The sequence below is a fragment of the Chamaea fasciata genome, unplaced genomic scaffold (genome assembly GCF_029207755.1).
Source record: "Chamaea fasciata isolate MVZ Bird 193981 ecotype frontalis unplaced genomic scaffold, bChaFas1.0.hap1 SCAF_19, whole genome shotgun sequence".
Classification (NCBI taxonomy): Eukaryota; Metazoa; Chordata; class Aves; order Passeriformes; family Sylviidae; genus Chamaea; species Chamaea fasciata.
This window is the reverse complement of record NW_027094104.1, coordinates 3,636,997-3,655,651: the sequence shown is the minus strand read 5'-3', so window position 1 is coordinate 3,655,651 and position 18,655 is coordinate 3,636,997. Positions and strand designations below refer to the sequence as shown.

Here is an 18,655-nt window from a genome sequence, read left to right as displayed (position 1 = left end):
ACCCGCCACCTGCGAGGGGCTGCGCTGGGCCAGCGGGCGGAGTTCGGGGGGCGGCCGGTTCAGACCCCGCCGGCACCGGCACCGGCACCGTGTCCGGGGGAGGCTCCCGGGCTGCCGTGCCCCCACCCCCGCTCCCCCGCCCCGGGCCCCGAGCGCCCTGCCCGGTCCCCGCCCCGAGGTGCCCGCACCCCCCGGCTCCGCCGCTCGAGCTCCCCCGTGCGCCCTGCCCCGGGAGCCGGCGGCGGCGCGCCCGGCGCTGTCCCCGTCCCCGTCCCCGTCCCCGGCCCCGGCCCCGGCCCCGTCCCAGCCCGCACCGGCCATGCCGGGGCCGCGGCGGGACCGCCCGGCCGTGCTGCTGCTGCTCGGGGCTCTGCTGGCCGCCGACCTCTACTTCCACCTCTGGCCGCGGGCTCGGCGGGAGATGGGCAGGGTCTCCCCGGGCTGCCCGTGCCCCGCGCCCCCCGCGCCGCGCCCGCCGCTCCCCCGCGCCGCCCCCGCGCTGCGCCGCCTCTTCGCCCACCCGCTGTACCGCGCCGCCCCGCCGGGCCCCGCCGAGCCGCTGCTGGGCGCCCGCGAAGCCCTGCGCTACTACCGGCGGAAGGCGGCTCGATGGAACAGGTGCGTCCCGCAAGCCGCGGAACCCCCGCGCCCCGCACCGCGCATCCCCCGCTCCTGGGCACCCCCCCCGCACCGCGCATCGCCTGCACAGCCCTTCCCCGGGCATCTCCTGCGCACCTCCGTCCCCGGCACCCCTTTCCTGGCTCTTTCCTGGGCATCCCTTTCTTGAGCACCCCGTGCACCGGCATCTCCTGGGACTCCTTTTCCCGGGTATCTCTGGGCACTGCCTTCCCCGGCACCCCCTTCCCGGGTATCTCCTGGGCATCCTTTTCCTGGGCATCTCCTGGGCAATCAGCTTCTGGGCACCCTCCTACCGGGCACCCCTTGCATGATCCCTCACTTCCTTGGACGTTTCCTGGGCACCCCTTTCTTGAGCACCCACCTCCCCTTTCCTTAGTGTCTTTTGGGCAGCCCTGCACGGGCACCCCTTTCCCAGGTATCTCCTGGACACCCCTTTCCTGGGAGTCCCCTGCATGGGGACGCAGTTCTCTGGCATTTCCCTGAACAGTCACCCCCTGCCTGGGCACCCCTTTTTTTGGAGCCCCCCATGCGTTGGGATCTCTTGAGCACCCCCTTCCCAGGCACCCTGTGTGAGTGCACCTCCTGCGTGGCCATCTCCTGGGCACTCCCTTTCTGGGCACCCCCTGCCCTGGCATCCCCTGGGCACACTGTGGCCAGGCACTCCCCGCATGGGCACCCCAGGGCCCCTCTCTGGACACCCCCGCGGGAACTCCCTTTCTGGGCAGCTCTCCTGGGCACCCCTCCCCTGCTCAAGCCCCCCCTGGGTGGCCCCTGGCATTCCCGGCCCAGCTTGCCTCCCCATCCCGGCTCTGTGCCCTCACCCCTCCAGCCCCCATGGGCAGGCCGGGCAGGGCTGAGGGGCTCTGCTGCTCCTTCCTGGGGTGTCCCCCACCCTGCTCCACGGCCAGAGCCTCAGAGAAAGGGACCCTCAGCTCAGAGGGTCTGCTCCCTCTCCCAGCCCCAACAAGAAAACTCTCTCCTCCCCTGCTCCTTGGGTGGGACTGTCACTGCCCTGTGGTCACTGCCCTGGGGGGGGACAGTGACTCTCAGCACCAGCTCCAAGCATCGATTATGCACCTTGAGTCCCTGATGTAACCCCCCTCTCACGGGGGCTGGGGCCAAGCTGGAAGCAGACAGCAACCCACAGCTGCTCCCTCACCCCAGGAACCCCAAGACACCTGCAAAGGAATGACAGCAACTTTGTCACTATGTGACAGCCAGAGAGTTTGTCCGTTTCCGCACAAATTCGGATACAACAGGGCACAGAGCTCCCGGTGTGCTGAGCTCATGGCATCACCTCACTGCCCCCTCTGTGGGACAGGACATCTGCAAGGGGGTGACAGCACGTCCTGGCACTTTCACCACCCCAGGGATCCCTGTCCTGGCACTTCTCCAGTGCCCGGGTTTGGTTCCCAGCATTGGAGCAGCCCCCACCCCTCCTGTCACCTGTGTGGTGATCGCTGAGCTGCACAGGCAGGATTCCCCAGCTCCTGCTCTCTCCACTTCCATGCCTGCTCCTCCTGTTTCTGTGGGACTCACCCAGTGCCGGTTCCGTGTGAGATTTGCCGGAGGAGATGATGGGAAGCGATAATGGAAGGAACAGAGAATGACCTTCATGGCCTGAGCAGCACCAGGGTCTGGAACCACCTCTGTGCTCAGTCAGGGGCACCCCTGCCAGGCTCTTCCCTTGCTCCAGTCTGGATCCTACTGAATCCTTAGACACAGCCCTGAGTGCCCTTCAGTGGGCTGGCAGGAGCAGGGCTTGCTCCTGGGGATTCATCCAGGTTTGCTGGATTCTGGGGTTTAACTTCATCTGGGCAATCTTTTTAAAAATAAGTTAAAAAAAGAAGAAAACAAAAAGGAAGGAAAAAAAAAAAAAAAAAGTGGAAGAAGTGGGTCTATGTATTCCTGGCTGTGCCACAGACCCACCTTGGGTGCATCTTCTCAGAGCTGAGCACTGCCTTCTGAAGACATCAGGATCTGGGTACCAAGGTGGATGTTTCCCAAGCAAAACGCCGCTGGGAATGGGGGATTTAAACCAAAGCAGCTCACGGCTTGGTGGCACCATCAGAAGCCCTGAGCACTTGCTGCAGCCTCACTTGCAGGACAGTGAGAAGTCTGCTCTCCCCAGTTTCATTCACCACTCTGTTAAAACATGGATTTTGTGATGAAGCTGTGGCTGCACTTTGCCTTCTGCCCCAAGGTTTGGCTGCGGTGTGGCTGGAAGGAACACAATGATGCCATTTGTCCTTGATTGACTTTGCTTTGCACCTCCAGGAAGGAAAGGAGTGCAGAGTATCGATTATGCCTCAGTCACTCTGAAATAAAATATAAGATGCTCATAAGTGGGTGAAACCTCCAGCAGCTGAGGTGACACAACTGCTCCTGCAAAAACCTGCCAACAGCCATCGGTGCTGCAAATTGAATGTATGATCAGGTGACACTTGCCAGAGCTGATGGATTTTATCAGATTGTTAATTTGCAGTGGGCGCAGAGGAATTTCTGCCTCACCAGGAGCACTGCAGAGCCCGTGTCCTCTCTGATGTGGCCAGGGCAGGCTCCTCGTGGGACTCAGGAATCCGTGGCTTTCTCTCGCACTGCATGTGTTCAACCAAGCTGCTGCTGCTGTTGGGGGTTGAAGAGCAAAACGTCCAGAGCAGCTCCACATCCCGAGCCAGGCAGAGAGGCCCAGGGTATTCTCTCCATGGGTATTCTCTCCCCAGCGTGATGGGCTGACAGCACATTTCTCCACCAGCCGTGGGTGTGACTGTTGGCAGAGCAGCTTTGGGAGCAGCAGGACTCTCCTCTTGAGTGGAACAAGCTGCAGTTTAACCCCGTTCCTCCAGCGCAGCGTGTCTGCCTTCGTTTCTGCAGCCAGATGGACATCAGCTGGACAGGGACTCTGCCAGCTGGAGCGGCCCCAGGACACGTCCTGTAGGGATATCCACGGCCAGAGCGTGTCCTCCTCCACGGTGCTCCCAGCCCGGCCTGCTCCAAACACTTCAATCAGGACCAGCAGTTTGATTGCAGGATGCAGAACCAGCTGGAGAGACTGATGGGCGTGCAGGAAGGAAACAGAAAAAAAAAAAAAAAAATCCACACCTCTTCAAAACGAACAAAACAAAAATCCCTTAAAAACTCCAGAGCTTATTTTTATCCTTGAAGGAGCAGCCTCAGAACCCTAAACTCAGGATGCTGGTGGCCTGAGCAGTGTCACCCCGTGCTGTGCCTCCCTCCCAGCCCAGCAGAGAGCTGGAAGCCAGGGCAACCCCAGGGCTATTTATAGCAGGGTAGAAATGAACCCTGTTTTTATATCATTATGCCTTTTGCAGAAATCTGGAGGGGTTTTTTTCCAGGGAAGTATTTCAGGAATCCTGAAGGAATCAGGGAGGCAGAGAGAGCTGTATTTTGGGTTTGAAAGGCTGGGAAGGGACTGGCTCAGCCTGGAGAGGGACCATGTGGATGCAGGGCTGGGATCTGCCTCCCCTTGCATAACCACTGCATTTTTTTCCCCTCAGTAATCCCTTGCTCGCTGCCACCCTGGGGGAACATACACTCTCCTGTGTGTATGGCAGGCAGGAGAGCAAATATGGTAAAATATTTGGGCAGCTTCCCGAGGGAAAAGCCCTGAGTCATCCCTGTCCATCGTGCTGGGGTTTGTTGTCCCTGGCTGTGGCGGGGTTGAGGTTTGTGCCTCACTCACCCGCGGCAAACCTGGTGCAGGGCAGCAGGCTGGGGGGGTCAGGGCACTTCTGCTGGAGCTGGTGGCATTCCAGGGCCACATCCTTGTGCACAGGGAGTTTTCTGCCTCCTTGCAGGCAGCCCGAGCAAAGAGCTGGTGTGGGAGTGCTCCAGCTTCCCTCTGACCACGCACACGTGGACGCCACGCTGTGGCTGACCCAGTCCAATGGAAGGACAAACAAACTGGGAGAGGGAACAGGCTCCCCTGAGCTGCACATCCAACCTGTCTCTCCAGTTCCTAGGTGTCTCCCACTGCAACACCTCTGGGAGGGTTCATCCCCTGCTCACAGCCAGATGAACCAGGCTGCTCAGCCTGCTGGGATGGAGAAGACTGATGGAAAACTCCCAACCAAAACCCAGCTGCTGGGCTGAGCGGGGAAATAGAAAAAGCAGCAGCACCCAGGAGCCCTGTCCAGCCCCCAGGGCCGTTCCTTGGCTGAGAAATGCCTGGGTGCATGGTCAGACCTCACTTGCTCAGGCTCTGGCTGGGTGTGTGGTGCTTCCAGCCACTCCATCCCAGCCTTGGTTAATGTCCTACTCCTTATCAGCCCCCAGTCCTGTTTGCTTTCATGGATGGATCCTGGCACTTTCAGTGTAAACTGAACTGCATTTTCCCTCTATCAGGACTGCCTGCTCCCTACATGGGCTGGACAATGTTAATGAGAAACTAAAGCTCCGTCCTCTGCTGGCTGGAATAAGTGACCTTTCAGTCCCACAGTGCCAGCCTTGGAGGTCTTGAGGCTGAGGGAAATGCTGATCGAGTGGGGAGATGGTTTTGGGTTATTATGGAACTTGGGAAGCTCCTTCAGCTCCAGCTACCAGAACAGGATGGGGTTGAACTTTGATTTTTAGAGATCGTGGGCAGGATGATAAAAATCTCGTAGCACTCCTTCTCACTGTGAATTTGGTCACAGAGGCAATTTGCAGCTTTTAGTGATTTTTTTTTTCCCATTCCTGGGATCTCCAGCCTCAGGGGAAAAGACTCTCAGAGACGGTCAGACACCCTGACCGTCTCAGCCATCTCCCCCTGCCTCAGTTTCCCCTCACCCACCCCGTGCTCTGCTCCTGGCACCCTCCCCACTCCCCAGCAGGCTCCAGGCCCGGCGAGGGGAGGTTTCCCACCCAGTGGCTCATCCTCATGCCCAGACCCTCTCTCCTGCAGGAGACACAAGCTCTACCGGGAGGAGCTGAACCTGACCTCGCCGGCGGCGCCGCTGCCGCTGCGGCCCGAGGCCAGCTGGCTGCAGTTCCACCTGGGAATCAGCCGGGACGGGCTCTACCCCCGCTCCAGCCCCGCCGTCACCCGCCTGCTCCGGGACATGCGGGAATTCCCCACCGTCAGCGCCGGTCAGCGCCCTCCTGCCGCGGGGATGGGGTGGGATGGGATTGGGATGGGATGGGATGGAGATGGGGATGGGATGGGATGGGATGGGATGGGATGGGATGGGGATGGGGATGGGATGGGGATGGGATGGGGATGGGGATGGGGATGGGGATGGGGATGGGGATGGGATGGGGATGGGGATGGGGATGGGGATGGGGATGGGGATGGGATGGGATGGGATGGGATGGGATGGGATGGGATGGGATGGGATGGGGATGGGGATGGGGATGGGGATGGGGATGGGGATGGGGATGGGGATGGGGATGGGGATGGGGATGGGGATGGGGATGGGATGGGATGGGATGGGATGGGATGGGATGGGGATGGGGATGGGGATGGGATGGGATGGGATGGGATGGGATGGGATGGGATGGGATGGGATGGGATGGGATGGGGATGGGGATGGGGATGGGGATGGGGATGGGGATGGGGATGGGGATGGGGATGGGGATGGGGATGGGGATGGGGATGGGATGGGAATGGGATGGGATGGGATGGGATGGGATGGGGATGGGGATGGGGATGGGGATGGGGATGGGGATGGGGATGGGGATGGGGATGGGGATGGGGATGGGGATGGGGATGGGGATGGGGATGGGATGGGAATGGGATGGGATGGGATGGGATGGGATGGGATGGGATGGGATGGGATGGGGATGGATTGTGGATGGGGGCGGCTGCGAGGGGCTGTGAGGCTCAGCTCCTCCCTCCCTGGAGCCTGGCACAGGGTAGCAGGGCACCCCTACATTCACAGGTGTTCCCATATTAGGAAAGGGTTTGAGTTACACCCCTGATCTTGTAAGGCAAAGAACGAGAAACTCTGATGCTCTCCTCACCAAAATTGGCCAGGTTCCAGCACAAAGGCACCTGTTGGACAGTTGGAGCTGTGCCTCAAGTTCTGTAGCTATTTCTGTTGGGCAGCATGCCAAAAACCCTCCTAGATAGTTACATGCTTAACAGAGAGCAGAGAGACCCTTGGGGCATTTTTTGGGGTGTCTTAACAGGTGTGTGGGACTTTCCTGCACCTTGCTGGGCTCCTTTCACTTTTGCTTTGTGTGGTTTGTTATTTTCTTCTTAACTAAAACCTTTTGCTTTTCCAAACCCCTCCTATCACGCCATCTCAGTATTTTTATGAGCCATTTCTGAGGCTGCTGGCAGCCCTGAGGAGGTGATGCACCTGCAGGAGGCTCAGGACATTCTGGCCTCCTGTAAAATGCATCAGGTCAGCAGCGAGGGGTGGAGACTGGCGGGGTCTCACTGCTCCTCCTGCCCTTGCAGACTACAGCCAGGATGAGAAGGCGCTGCTGGGAGCCTGTGACTGCAGCCAGAGTGAGTGTGGAGTCCCCAGGTGCCACCATCGCCTGGGCTGGCCCCAGTCCCCAACTCCTCCACCCTCACCTCGGCCAGGGAAATGCCAAGCCAGGCTCTGCTCCCTCCCGTTAACCCCCACCACCCCAGAAGAGGCTGGGATCATAGACCATAAAATTATTTCAGCTGGAAAAGTCCTCTCAAATGATGGAGTCTGACCCAAGGACCACATCCATGCTTTTCTTTAACACCCAGGGGTGATAATTTAACACCCAGGGGTCATAATTTAACCCCCAGGGGTGATAACAATTGGTGATAAGTTATCAGCACCCAGGGGTGATAATAACTCCCCTGAGCAGCCTGTTCCATGTGGGTATCAGGACACCAGTACACCACTGGTTTCTACTGGGGACGGAGGAAAAATTCCCTGGGGGATGGAACAGAGGGCTGTTGGGAGAGAGGCTGAAGGGAAATCTTCTCTATGGCACAAGGGAGGGAAGGAAAATAAATGGGAAGAGAGAGAGGGGCGCAGCTGGGAGGAGTGATGGGATGCACTCACGGGGTTGGGAAGCCAGGTTTGCTGGGGTGTGTAAATGGGGTGTTTCCAGGCAGTTATTATCCCATTTCCCAGGAGTTACCATCCCATTTCCCTGGAGCTATCATCCCATTTCCCAGGAGTTACCATCCCATTTCCCTGAAGCTATCATCCCATTTCCCAGGAGTTACCATCCCATTTCCCAGGAGTTACCATCCCATTTCCCTGGAGCTATCATCCCATTTCCCAGGAGTTACCATCCCATTTCCCAGGAGCTATCATCCCATTTCCCAGGAGTTACCATCCCATTTCCCAGGAGCTATCATCCCATTTCCCAGGAGTTAACACCCCTTTCCTCCCCAAGTCGTGAAGCCCAGCGGCGTGCACCTGAAGCTGGTCCTCAGGTTCCAGGATTTTGGCAAAGCCATGTTCAAGCCCATGAGGTAAGGCCAGCAGAGCCCCCCGGAGCCCCTGCAGGGAGGGCTGTGACCTTCCTTGGCAGGCACAGCCACACACCTTCCCTCTCCTGCCCTCACTACCTGGGCAGCTGAGAAAGTTCCACGGTTTTTCATTATCCTTGGCTGCTCACACCATCCCAGGAGCACACGGGGATAAACACATCGCTGTTGATGTTGGAAGTTTCTCCTTTCGTGGGTGCCAGGTGGAGAGGGACCTTGGGACACTGTTCTCCTGAGATCTTTGCCTGAGATCTTTGCTCATGGCCTCCTCTTCCCCAGCAGGCTTTGGGGGTTACCTTGTTTTTCCTTGGATTCCCCAGAGGGAACAGGGGGATTTTAATCCCCAGGGATTTAATTGCTTCTGCACTTCTTTGCAGCCCCTTGGGACTCTTCACATCTATTCCCTCTCACTTTGCTGTCCACGTGTGAGCAGAGCAGCTGGCAGCACGTGGACTGGGATAACATCCTCACCCAGAGGGCAGGCAGCTCCTCTCCCGTGGGTTTCCATCCACCTCTGCCCAGTGTCCTCCAGGAGGGGAAGGAAAGCATCCCTGCCCTGCTGAGCCAGGAGGGCTTTCCTGTGCCCTGCAGCTGCCTGGGAGGCTGAGCATCAAATTCCCATGCTGGGGCACCGTGTGACAGCCAGAAAATGGAATTCAATGGAGTTCCCACCTCAGGGATAGGAGAGCATGGCACCTGAGCCCTCCTCTGCCTCCAGGGGGATGAAACTTTGTCCTAAGGTGGTCTAAGCTCTTGCTCAAGCAGATTTAAAGCCCCCAGTCAGCTTTTCTGCCTCCCTGGCACCACCAGGGTGCACGTGCTGCTGCCTGGCACGGCGGGCCATGGCTCCAGCTGGGCACTGAGCGCTTTGGCTCTGACCTCGTCCCCGGGGTGGCCACACAAGGGCTGTCCCCAAGCCCACCAGTGGTCCCTGGGTGCACTGTCTTTGTGCCACCTCTCAGTATCCAGGCTGCCCAGCAGGTTGCTTAGGCTCACCCCCTGCTTCCTCCCAGGCAGAAACGTGAGGAGGAGACTCCTGAGGACTTTTTCTACTTCGTGGATTTCCAGCGGCACAACGCGGAGATCGCCGCCTTCCACCTGGACAGGTAGGGCTTGTCCCAGCCCTGCCTCCCCCTGGTGCTGCTGCTGCTCCTCTGCCCACGAGAGCTTTGGGAAAAGTTTTTTGGGAAAAGGCCTGCAGAGCCCTGCAGGGCTCAGAGAAGGGGTTGCTCTGCTGCACCCTCCAGGAGCCGAGGTGTCATCTAGGGGAGGAGTGGCTCTGGATCTCATCTGGCCCCCCAGAGTCAGCTTTGCCTTGGCCACTGCGTGAGAACAGGTGAAGTCCAGGCTGGAATGGGTCAGATTGTCACCTGGCTGTCACACATTGTCCCTCCCCTGCAGCCAAGTGCAGAGCTGAGCTCTGGGCACAGCCTGGTGCCCTCCTGGTGAGGGAGGCACACACTCCATCAGCAGTCGAGGTGTGCTTTGGGTTGATCAACTGCAGCAATGCAGTTTTAAGCCCTCAGGTAACGAGCAATTAACCTGGCACCTCTTCCCAGCAGGGTGTGTGTTTAATAAAATCAAAAATAGCTTTCTCAGAGGATGAGGGCAGCAGCGTTTCTCTCCTCGGTGGGATGAACACTGAACACCAGGGCAAGGTGATCCCTGATGGTCAGGGTGGGTGGGGGTCTCCAATTTCCAGAGGATAAGCAGGACTAAATTAAGTCCTGCAGCTCAGACTCTGAGAAGGGGAACAAAGGGAGCTGAATTCCCTTCCCAGTTCTGCCCCAACATCCTCACAGTGGCTCTGCTTGACTCAGCCACCACCACCTCGCCCCTGCAGCTCCAGCGCCACAAAAATGAGGCCAGACTGCTTTTGTGAAGTGCTTTGCGGTTTTTAGAGCTGAAAGATGCTGGATAGAAGCAAACATTTTTTTTTCTCTCCAAACATTGCTCAATAAGTAACAGGCTAAATCCTGTTCTGTGCCCAATTCCCAGGAGCAGAGGGCATTACCCAAGGAGCCAAGCAGAGCATTAGCCAGTTCACCCCGTGTTACTGACTCAGCAATCAGCTTCCCATTGACTGCCAGGAATGCTTTCCTGCCCCAGGCCCTGAGGTTTTAAAGAGTATTTTTGAGGAATTAGCCGGGTATGAGTGCCTCTGGAGGAGGGGGAGCCTCCTCAGCCACGTTGCGCCAGGATCAACATCTTTGCTCCGTGTCAAACCAACACTGTGGAAGAGCCTGAAAGGCAGCTTTGGCCCTTGGAGGACCCTGCTTGTGTGCAAAGGGATGGGAGAAACCAAGGCAGTGTCAGAGAGAGACAGGAATGCTGGAGAACATCCAGGTTGCTCCAGGCAGCAGCTATTAAAATACCAAAATCCAAATGGAGCTGCATTTGGCCCAGGGTGGCTTTTTGCTGGAAAGAGTCTGGGTGCAGTGAGCCAAAGGCTCCTGGTTCACTGATGGAAGGGGGGAGGGCAGCACCTGTCAGCCCAGTGTGCAGCATCATCCCTGGGCACCACCCCCTGTTCCCTGTGTGCAGGATCCTGGATTTCCGGAGGGTGCCACCCACCGTGGGGAGGCTGATCAATGTCACCAAGGACATCCTGGAGGTCACCAAGAACGAGGTCCTGCAGAGCGTCTTCTTCGTGTCACCAGGTGGGCGAGGGTTTGGCTTGGGGCAATTATCTTTAACTGATCGCTTCACACCTAACCCAAAGCTGTGATGTTCCATGGGGGGAGGAAGGGAAGGGGCTGCAGGACTCGTGCTGTGGGGCAGAAATTAAATTCTTGGGTTAAACGTGTTGGGTTAAACGTGCACAAAGACATGGCTGCAGCAGAGGTTCCCTCTCCCAGCCTCCAGCTGGAATCGTCTACCAGATCTACTCATTTGGCCTTTTTCCTTCACTTTTCCCTTAGCACAGGACCCAAATCTCTGATTTGGCAGGTTGACATCCATGACACGGATGCTTTAAGTTTTATCTTGTTTTGTGGATTCCCCAGAGTGTTTCCATGAAACAGCAATCAAACAGGGGTTTGAAATTGCTCTGCACTCATTTGCAGCCCCTTGGGATTCTTCCCATCTGTTCCCCCGCACTTTACTATCCCTGCCACAAGAAATAATCACTGTCCCATGATGGGGAAGGGCTAAGCCTGATGCCTCGGGAAGGCTGAGCTGGAACAGAGGCTGGACAGAGCTGGAGAATAAAGCAGAGATTTATTCAAAGGCCTCCAGGATCCACCTTGGGCAGGACAAGAGCCTGGCCAGGGCTACACCCAAGGTGGGCCCAAAATGGTCCCCAAATGGACAAAGGGTCACCAGGTGTGACACTTGGATGAGTTTTGGTCCATTTGCACCTTGGGGTTGAATTGTCCAATGGCAGCTGCAGGTTGTGAGGTCCCATCCTTCTTGTTCCTCCCTCCAGCCAGCCTTGTTTGTGCTTTGGGGCTGAAAGTTGTCCTTGGTGTCCCTTTGGGAAAGGATTTGTTTTGTGTCCCTGCTGTGTGCAGAGCTGAGTGACACTGACTGTGAGCTCAGAGCTGCAGCCCTGGGCAGCGCAGGACCTGAAATACAGGGAAGAGAAAACTTCAGGCATCAAGCCCAGGCCACCCTGTCTCCCCCTGGAGATCACAGCCCCGTTTCCCTGTTCTCTGCTCTCCTCCCAGCCAGCAACGTTTGCTTCTTTGCCAAGTGCCCGTACATGTGCAAGACGGAGTACGCCGTGTGTGGGAACCCTCACCTCCTGGAGGGTTCCCTCTCTGCCTTCCTGCCTTCCCTCAACCTGGCCCCACGGCTCTCCATCCCCAACCCATGGATCCGCTCCTACTCCTTCGATGGAAAAGAGGAGTAAGTGGGTAAATGAGGCTGCTTCCCGTGTCTGCACTGCAGGACTCACAGACAGGCCTGCGGAAACAACCCATAATTAGTGTAATAATTAGTGTAGCCTGGGCATTGGCTGCATTTGAATTCCAGTCTCCCGCATGCACAAGAGGAGGTTTATTTTTATTTCCACCCCCTTTGCATCTTCACATGGAAGGTGGGCTTTGGGGGACTTTTGGGACATGGCAGCAGCAGCTGAGGGTGTCTCCCCTTCTCCATCTCCTGCAGGTGGGAAGTGAATCCACTGTACTGCAACACAGTGAGGGAGATCTACCCCTACAGCAACAGCAACCGGCTGCTCAACATCGTGGACATGGCCATATTTGACTTCCTGATAGGTAATGAGGGAGGGGAAAGGTCCTTTCCTTCCTTTCCTTCCTTTCCTTCCTTTCCTTCCTTTCCTTCCTTCCTTCCTTCCTTCCTTCCTTCCTTCCTTCCTTCCTTCCTTCCTTCCTTCCTTCCTTCCTTCCTTCCTTCCTTCCTTCCTTCCTTCCTTCCTTCCCTCCTTCCCTCCTTCCTTCCCTCCTTCCTTCCCTCCTTCCTTCCTTCCTTCCTTCCTTCCTTCCTTCCTTCCTTCCTTCCTTCCTTCCTTCCTTCCTTCCTTCCTTCCTTCCTTCCTTCCTTCCTTCCTTCCTTCCTTCCTTCCTTCCTTCCTTCCTTCCTTCCTTCCTTCCCTCCCTCCCTCCCTCCCTCCCTCCCTCCCTCCCTCCCAGACACTTTAGAGGGGCTGCTGTCTCCCCACAATGAGGTTCCCCGAGCAAGGGGAAAGCAGCATCTGGGCACTTCCAGCATGGCAACAAATGTTCCATGCAGATCTGGAAGAAAGCTCGGGGTAATTTAGAAAATTCTCTGCAAGGGAAACTCTGTCCCTCTGTGTGTGTGTGCCCTTTGCCAGGGAACATGGACAGGCACCACTACGAGATGTTCACCAAGTTTGGGGACGATGGCTTCCTCCTGCACCTGGACAACGCCAGAGGGTGAGGCAGCCAGAGGGGAGGAGCCGGGGAGGGGGTGAGGAGGAGGGCAGGCTCTGAACTCTGCTTCACCCTCAGGTTTGGGCGCCATTCCCACGATGAAATCTCCATCCTGGCTCCTCTCTCCCAGTGCTGCATGTAAGTCCAAGCTGCACCTTCCTTCCCAGGAGTGTTGGTGTCCCTGCTGCCACTGGGGAGGTCACCCAGGCCTGGCAGCTCAAGGAGGATCCTGCTAATCCCAGCCTGGGTGCTGGACCATGGGAGTCACAAGAGGAAAAACACTCACTGATAGGCCAGGAGACACTGTCTGTTGGATCAAACCCTTCCAGAAAGTTCTAACAGCCTGTCCCAGCCCATCAGCATGAGGTGCTCTCAGGAAGCACAGAAATCTCCATCCAAAATCCTGGTGGAACTTCAATGCACTTGATTGAGTTTCCTCTCCTCGTGGCAAGGAGAAGCTCATAAATTTAACCCAGTGTTCCCCCTTCATTAATTCACACAAATCAGCGGCTGAAAGTTAAATTTAAGAGGCAGAAGCAGCTGCTCTTTCCTGGGGTTTCTCTTCAGGAGATGTGGAGCCTTTTTCCTTGCTGTACCTGCTCCTTCTCCCCCTCGGGGCGCTAACTGCACTCTCCCCACACACCTTTAATTTCAAGACTTGTTATTTGCACTCAGCAAGTCTTTTCATTTCTAATTGCAGGCTTGCAGGGAATCCTTCTCTTGAAATTTTGCGCAGTTTGAAATTAACTCTGCCTCTTAATTTGACCTGCACACCGTAATATCCACAGGTCACATCATTCCTATTCTTCCAGATCCACCTCCCAGAAACTCCTCTTAACTCACTTCTTGTGAAAGGCAGTGGTAAGAGGACCTGAACACCTTGTCATAAGCAAACCAGGGCCAGGAACAGCATAAAAACAACTTGTGCTGGCTGAGTAAGACACACAAACCCTCACTTCTCACAGGAGCTGATCCATTTGGAGTGGGAGAGCATCTAAAACCACTTGGGAAGGAAGGGAAGAGGTTTTACTTTGAGTAAGCACACGGAGGCCACAAATTTCCGCCTGCCCTGACCAACCACCTGGACTCAGCGCACCGAGTCACCTCCTTGCTCAGCACCAGTCTGAGGCATGTGAGCAGGAAAGCTCCTCCAGCCACCCCAACCGGCAGCGCTGGGAGCACAGGGATGCTGAGAGCAGGCTGTTCCTTCCCTCTTAAACACATCCACCTCATTCCCAGCTCAGTTGTGCTCCAAGTCTGGCTTCCAGCAGATTTGAGTCTGTTTTTAGCTGCCTTTCACAGCTCCCTGTCCCACACGTTGAAGCCTGCGGGTCTCCTCTCCCAGCAAGTGGCACAAATACAGCCGTGCCATGAGATGGTCCTTTCCCTGAAAGCATCAAACCCCTCCTGGAGGCACAGCCAGGCCTGAAAGCAGCCCCAGTCAGGCTGCTGAAGTCCCTGGAAAGCTCGAGGTGAAAGGTTCAGCAGTTCAGCACAGCCCCCGGGTCACAGCCCCCCGTGGGACTGGAGCGGAGCGTTTCCATCCCAGCCCTGTCCGTGCTGTGCCTGTTTGTTGTGTAACTGTCCCAGCTCTCAGTCAGCTGCTCCCCACGGGTCAGACCAGCCTGCTCTCCACCTCCCAGCACTGCTGGGACCGGAGCAAACACAGCTGGTGTTTACCCACAGCAGCTCCTGGGCCAGCCCTGCCCGAAGGACAGCGCACAGACACTCGTTCACATCCGCTCCGGGCACAGCTTTCCCTGGCGGCAGCAGCAGCAGCACCTCACAGCTGGGGTTTAAAACTTCCTTGTCAGCCCTAACACTTGATCAATAGATTATTTTATTTTTGGGGGGGGGAATATTAACGCAGGAAGGTGATGCCTGCCCCCGTGGCAGCAGCATCCTCCTTCCCTTGTGCTGCAGGCACACTGCCCACAGACACACACACCTCACCCAGCTACTCTTGAGTTAGATTAGATATTAGGGAAAACATTGGGTTGTAAAACATTGGAATAGGCTGACCAGGGAAATCGTGGAGTTACCATACCTGGAATCGTTCAAGTGATGTGTGGATGTGGCACTTGGGGACCTGGTTTGATGGTGCTGGGACAGCAGTTGGACTTGAGGATCCCAAAGGTCTTTTCCAGCCTTGGGGATTGTCCCCAGCACCTGGAACAGCCACAACCCTTTCCCAAACAGCACGTGGCCAGCTGGAGCTGCAGAGATCCACATTCCCAATGGATGCCCCGGGTAAACAACAGCCTACAAACACAAATTCTTGAGCTGCCCAAAATGGATCTGACTCAACCTTTTTCTGCCTGAAAATTCTGACTGGGCTAAATCCAAGTGGTTCCATAAACATGGACCACTTTGTTTCCAAGGTTTATAGGGCAATAACTACAAGCACTGATTCATTTTGGTATTATACATGCTGAAGTCAACACATTTCTGTTTAGGATTAAACAAATGATTTCAGAATACTTCATTTCATGCCCAGAAGCATTACAAGATTACAGCTTTTCATCCCATTTTCTGTCAAAGCAAGTCACATTTGAATCTCAGTACCCCTTAAGGTGAAAAGTCACAGTTACATCAGTTCCAGGAAATATTCCCTCTTTTTGCTCAGAGTTTTGACAGAAGATATTTTTCTAATTCATGTCTTTTCATTGACCTCACCCTCTGCTCCAATCACATAAATGTCATCCTTGGGGAGATGGCACCACCCTGCAGGAACCTGGGGAACTGGGTCATCTCTGACTCACTCACTACTGACAACTTCAGTTATGTTTTTCTCTCTGCTGACAGAAATTTGCAGTACAAATACTCTGGAAAAACAAAGGAAGAAGTAGAAGCTTCTGCAAAAAAAATATCATTACCTTCCAAAATTAAAATTAAAGATCTTTTGTTCCACACTTCTTTAAATTTCTTCACCCATCTCTGCCCTCCTGCTCTCAAGGAGCTCAGCTGCTCTTGCTGGCAGGCATTAAATCATTGATTTCTTTTCTTTTCCCCAGAATAAAGAGAACGACGTTGCTGCGACTGCGGCTCTTGGCGGAGCCCGAGTACCGGCTCAGCGATGTGATGAGGGAATCCCTCCTGCAGGACCCCCTGGCCCCTGTGCTCACTGAGCCCCATCTCCTGGCCCTGGACAGACGGCTGCAGCTCATCCTGGATGCTGTGAGCAAGTGCATCGACACCTTTGGAGAGGCCACGGTGGTGGCCAACGACACGGCACAGCCCCAGAGCCCCGCGGCACACAGAGCCAAGGTGGGCACCTAAACAGAGCTCAGAGCCAGGGGAAACCCTGCACGGCGAGAGGCAGCTTCAGCAACTGCTCCTTCCCACCTACAAACACTTGCAGAGACTCAGAGGGGAAATGTCAGAAGATCAAGAATGACACTGGGCTCCTCTGCTGGTGTTTAACCTGAGCTCCTGTGCTCGGCCAGTGTGCTGGTGTGACTGCAGCAGATCTCTGCACCCCAAACAGCTCCGGGGTGAAAAAGCTGTGATCTTCTGAAGCTGGGTGAGGGAACACCTGACCTTGGTTTGCTCGACCTCCACAGGGGCTTGGCCTTGCTGGAGAAGGACATGAACTCGACCCGAGGATGAGGGTTGAATAAAGAGATGCCAAGAGCATTTTCCTCTTACAAAGCCTTTGTTCCATGATCGGGAGTGTGTATTTGAGAAAAGAGCAGTCCTGCTGCACAAGGGCAGTGACATTGGCCCAGCTTGGTCAGACCAGAGGGCAGCTGCGCGTGCTCACTGCCAGTGCTGCAGCAGTGTCACCCCAGCCTGTCACACAAAGCTCCCAGGGCAGTAAAACCACTTCTCTCACCTGCCTGAAGACCCAGTTTGGATACAGAACACAGGCAGGTCTGTGCTGCCTTAGACCCCGAAAATCAAACCACTCTGAGACACAGGACTGTGTTTACAGCTCAAGAACTCACCCATTTCTGGGGAAAACATTTTGCCAAGGTGGGGGGGAAAATCTATCTCAGGTCATCTCCTCATATCTTTTAAAATAATTTTCTCCTCATCTTTTAAAATCATTTAGGTTGTATAATTATCTGGCAAATAGAAATGGTATCCCAGTCTCTCCCCTTTCCATATCTGTGCATTTTGAGGAGATGCAACAGAAACTGGGGACCAAAAAAGAGTGGGGAGGGAGTTACCGTGGGTATTTCAGTTCCCAGTTCACCCTTCACCTCCCAACAAGGTTTAAGAATAACTGGATTAGTGAAGCTCTCTTTAATAGCTTTTTCTTTTAACTATTAGGAATTATTACACCGAGCCTTTTGGCAGCCTGGCGAAAGCAGTTGAGAACTCTGTTGATAATTTATCATCCTTAAGGGGGGGGAAAAGGCAACAAAAAACCCCACACCATAACCAATCTATCAGAAACACACTCTAAACTAACCTTTAAGTTAAACAAAACCCACCTCCAGTACTGCAGACCTTCCAGAGGATCCCCAAATCCCTGTACAAAAGCTGCCAGGCAGCATTTTAACAGGATCCCAGCAGGCTGCTGCACCACCACAGGCTCATTTTCCCATGGGCTGGAATTCTGCCTGACCTAAAGGGAGCTCAGTGACACCAATAAGTGCCTGGGTGATGCAAGGAAGGAACAAAGCTCATTTTGTTTTCCACAGGGGATTGGGCTGGTGCTTCATTTAACTCCACAATGATCTGACAACACAGCTGGCTCCAAACTGCAAAACCATGGGAGAGGTGCAGTTCTAATCTGAGTGTGTCCTACAGGTGCTCATTTGTGTGTTTGAGGAAGTCTGGAGTGTCTCCTAATGAAGAAATTCCTCCAGTGTTCTGAGGCCACAAAACCCCCACAATGAACCCACCAAAACTCCACACAAATCCCACCAAAAACCCCACTCCAGGCTCCTTAGGCGCTCCCAAACTGGTTCAGACAAGCCCTTGCATTTTTAACTTTTCAACAGTCTCAAGCAGATTCTTGACCTTTTTACTTTTGGGACTTCAGGACCTTTTTACTCTTGTGGATAGGGAACAGATGAAAATTAGAGGATTTGACTCCCTCTCAGCATGTTTGCTCCGTTGGTTATTTCTGTCCAGGACAATGAATTCCCAAAGTTTTATCTCCCTCTACCGGTGACTTTTTGTGCTCAGGACAAACCCAGAATTAATTCCTTCGTTTGTCACGGAATGATGACTGTTTGCTGCTCCAACAGGAAGCACATGGCAACAGAAGATAAGCTTAAATTACAGTTGTAGTAATAAAGTATGTATTTAGTTATAAGGCTGGAAGTGAAGGGTTTAAAGTTTCACTTTAGGAAATGAAAGTTCTGGTTTCAGCATGGTTATTTTCAGTGGAGGGGATTGGGAAAGGGAGGGCAGGGTGAAGGAAACTAACCCATGGATATTGAAATGGCTGGTACACTAACAGGGTTCTTCTTACTTTTATTCTCCTATACATGACAGATAAATTTTTACTGGGCCTTCCAAGTGGGTGATTCAGCTTTCTTGGAGCTGGGTGTGAAACAGATCCAAGTCTGAGCTGCTTCAGGTCACTCTTCACATTTTGTTCTACTTCATCACAGTTGAAAATCCCCCTCTTCCATTCCTCATCACAACTTTTTCATCATTATCCATCATATGCCCGTTAAGGGGTTGCAGAGATGGGAGCAGTCAACTTAGAAAAACTCCCAAGCTCCAAAAATCATGGCTGGGTTGGGAATTAACACCTTGGGAGAGACGAAAGCAG

At 54.9% G+C, this 18,655-nt stretch overlaps 1 protein-coding gene across 2 annotated transcripts; it reads left to right on the top strand.

Moving 5' to 3' along the window:
- The first annotated feature begins 281 nt into the window (after window positions 1-281).
- Window positions 282-18,189, top strand: FAM20A (FAM20A golgi associated secretory pathway pseudokinase). Of its 2 annotated transcripts, none has more exons than XM_066200507.1 (11): window positions 282-618; window positions 5,543-5,727; window positions 7,043-7,093; window positions 7,972-8,050; window positions 9,079-9,171; window positions 10,610-10,725; window positions 11,734-11,914; window positions 12,176-12,285; window positions 12,843-12,924; window positions 13,000-13,059; window positions 15,936-18,189. In XM_066200507.1, the coding sequence occupies exons 1-11, from the start codon at window positions 320-322 to the stop codon at window positions 16,198-16,200; spliced, it is 1,521 nt and encodes a 506-aa protein (XP_066056604.1). In that variant the 5' UTR covers window positions 282-319; the 3' UTR covers window positions 16,201-18,189. The 2 variants fall into 2 exon arrangements, with proteins under 2 accessions (XP_066056604.1, XP_066056605.1); XM_066200508.1 differs by lacking the exon at window positions 15,936-18,189 and adding an exon at window positions 13,887-14,079.
- The last annotated feature ends 466 nt before the right edge of the window (window positions 18,190-18,655 follow it).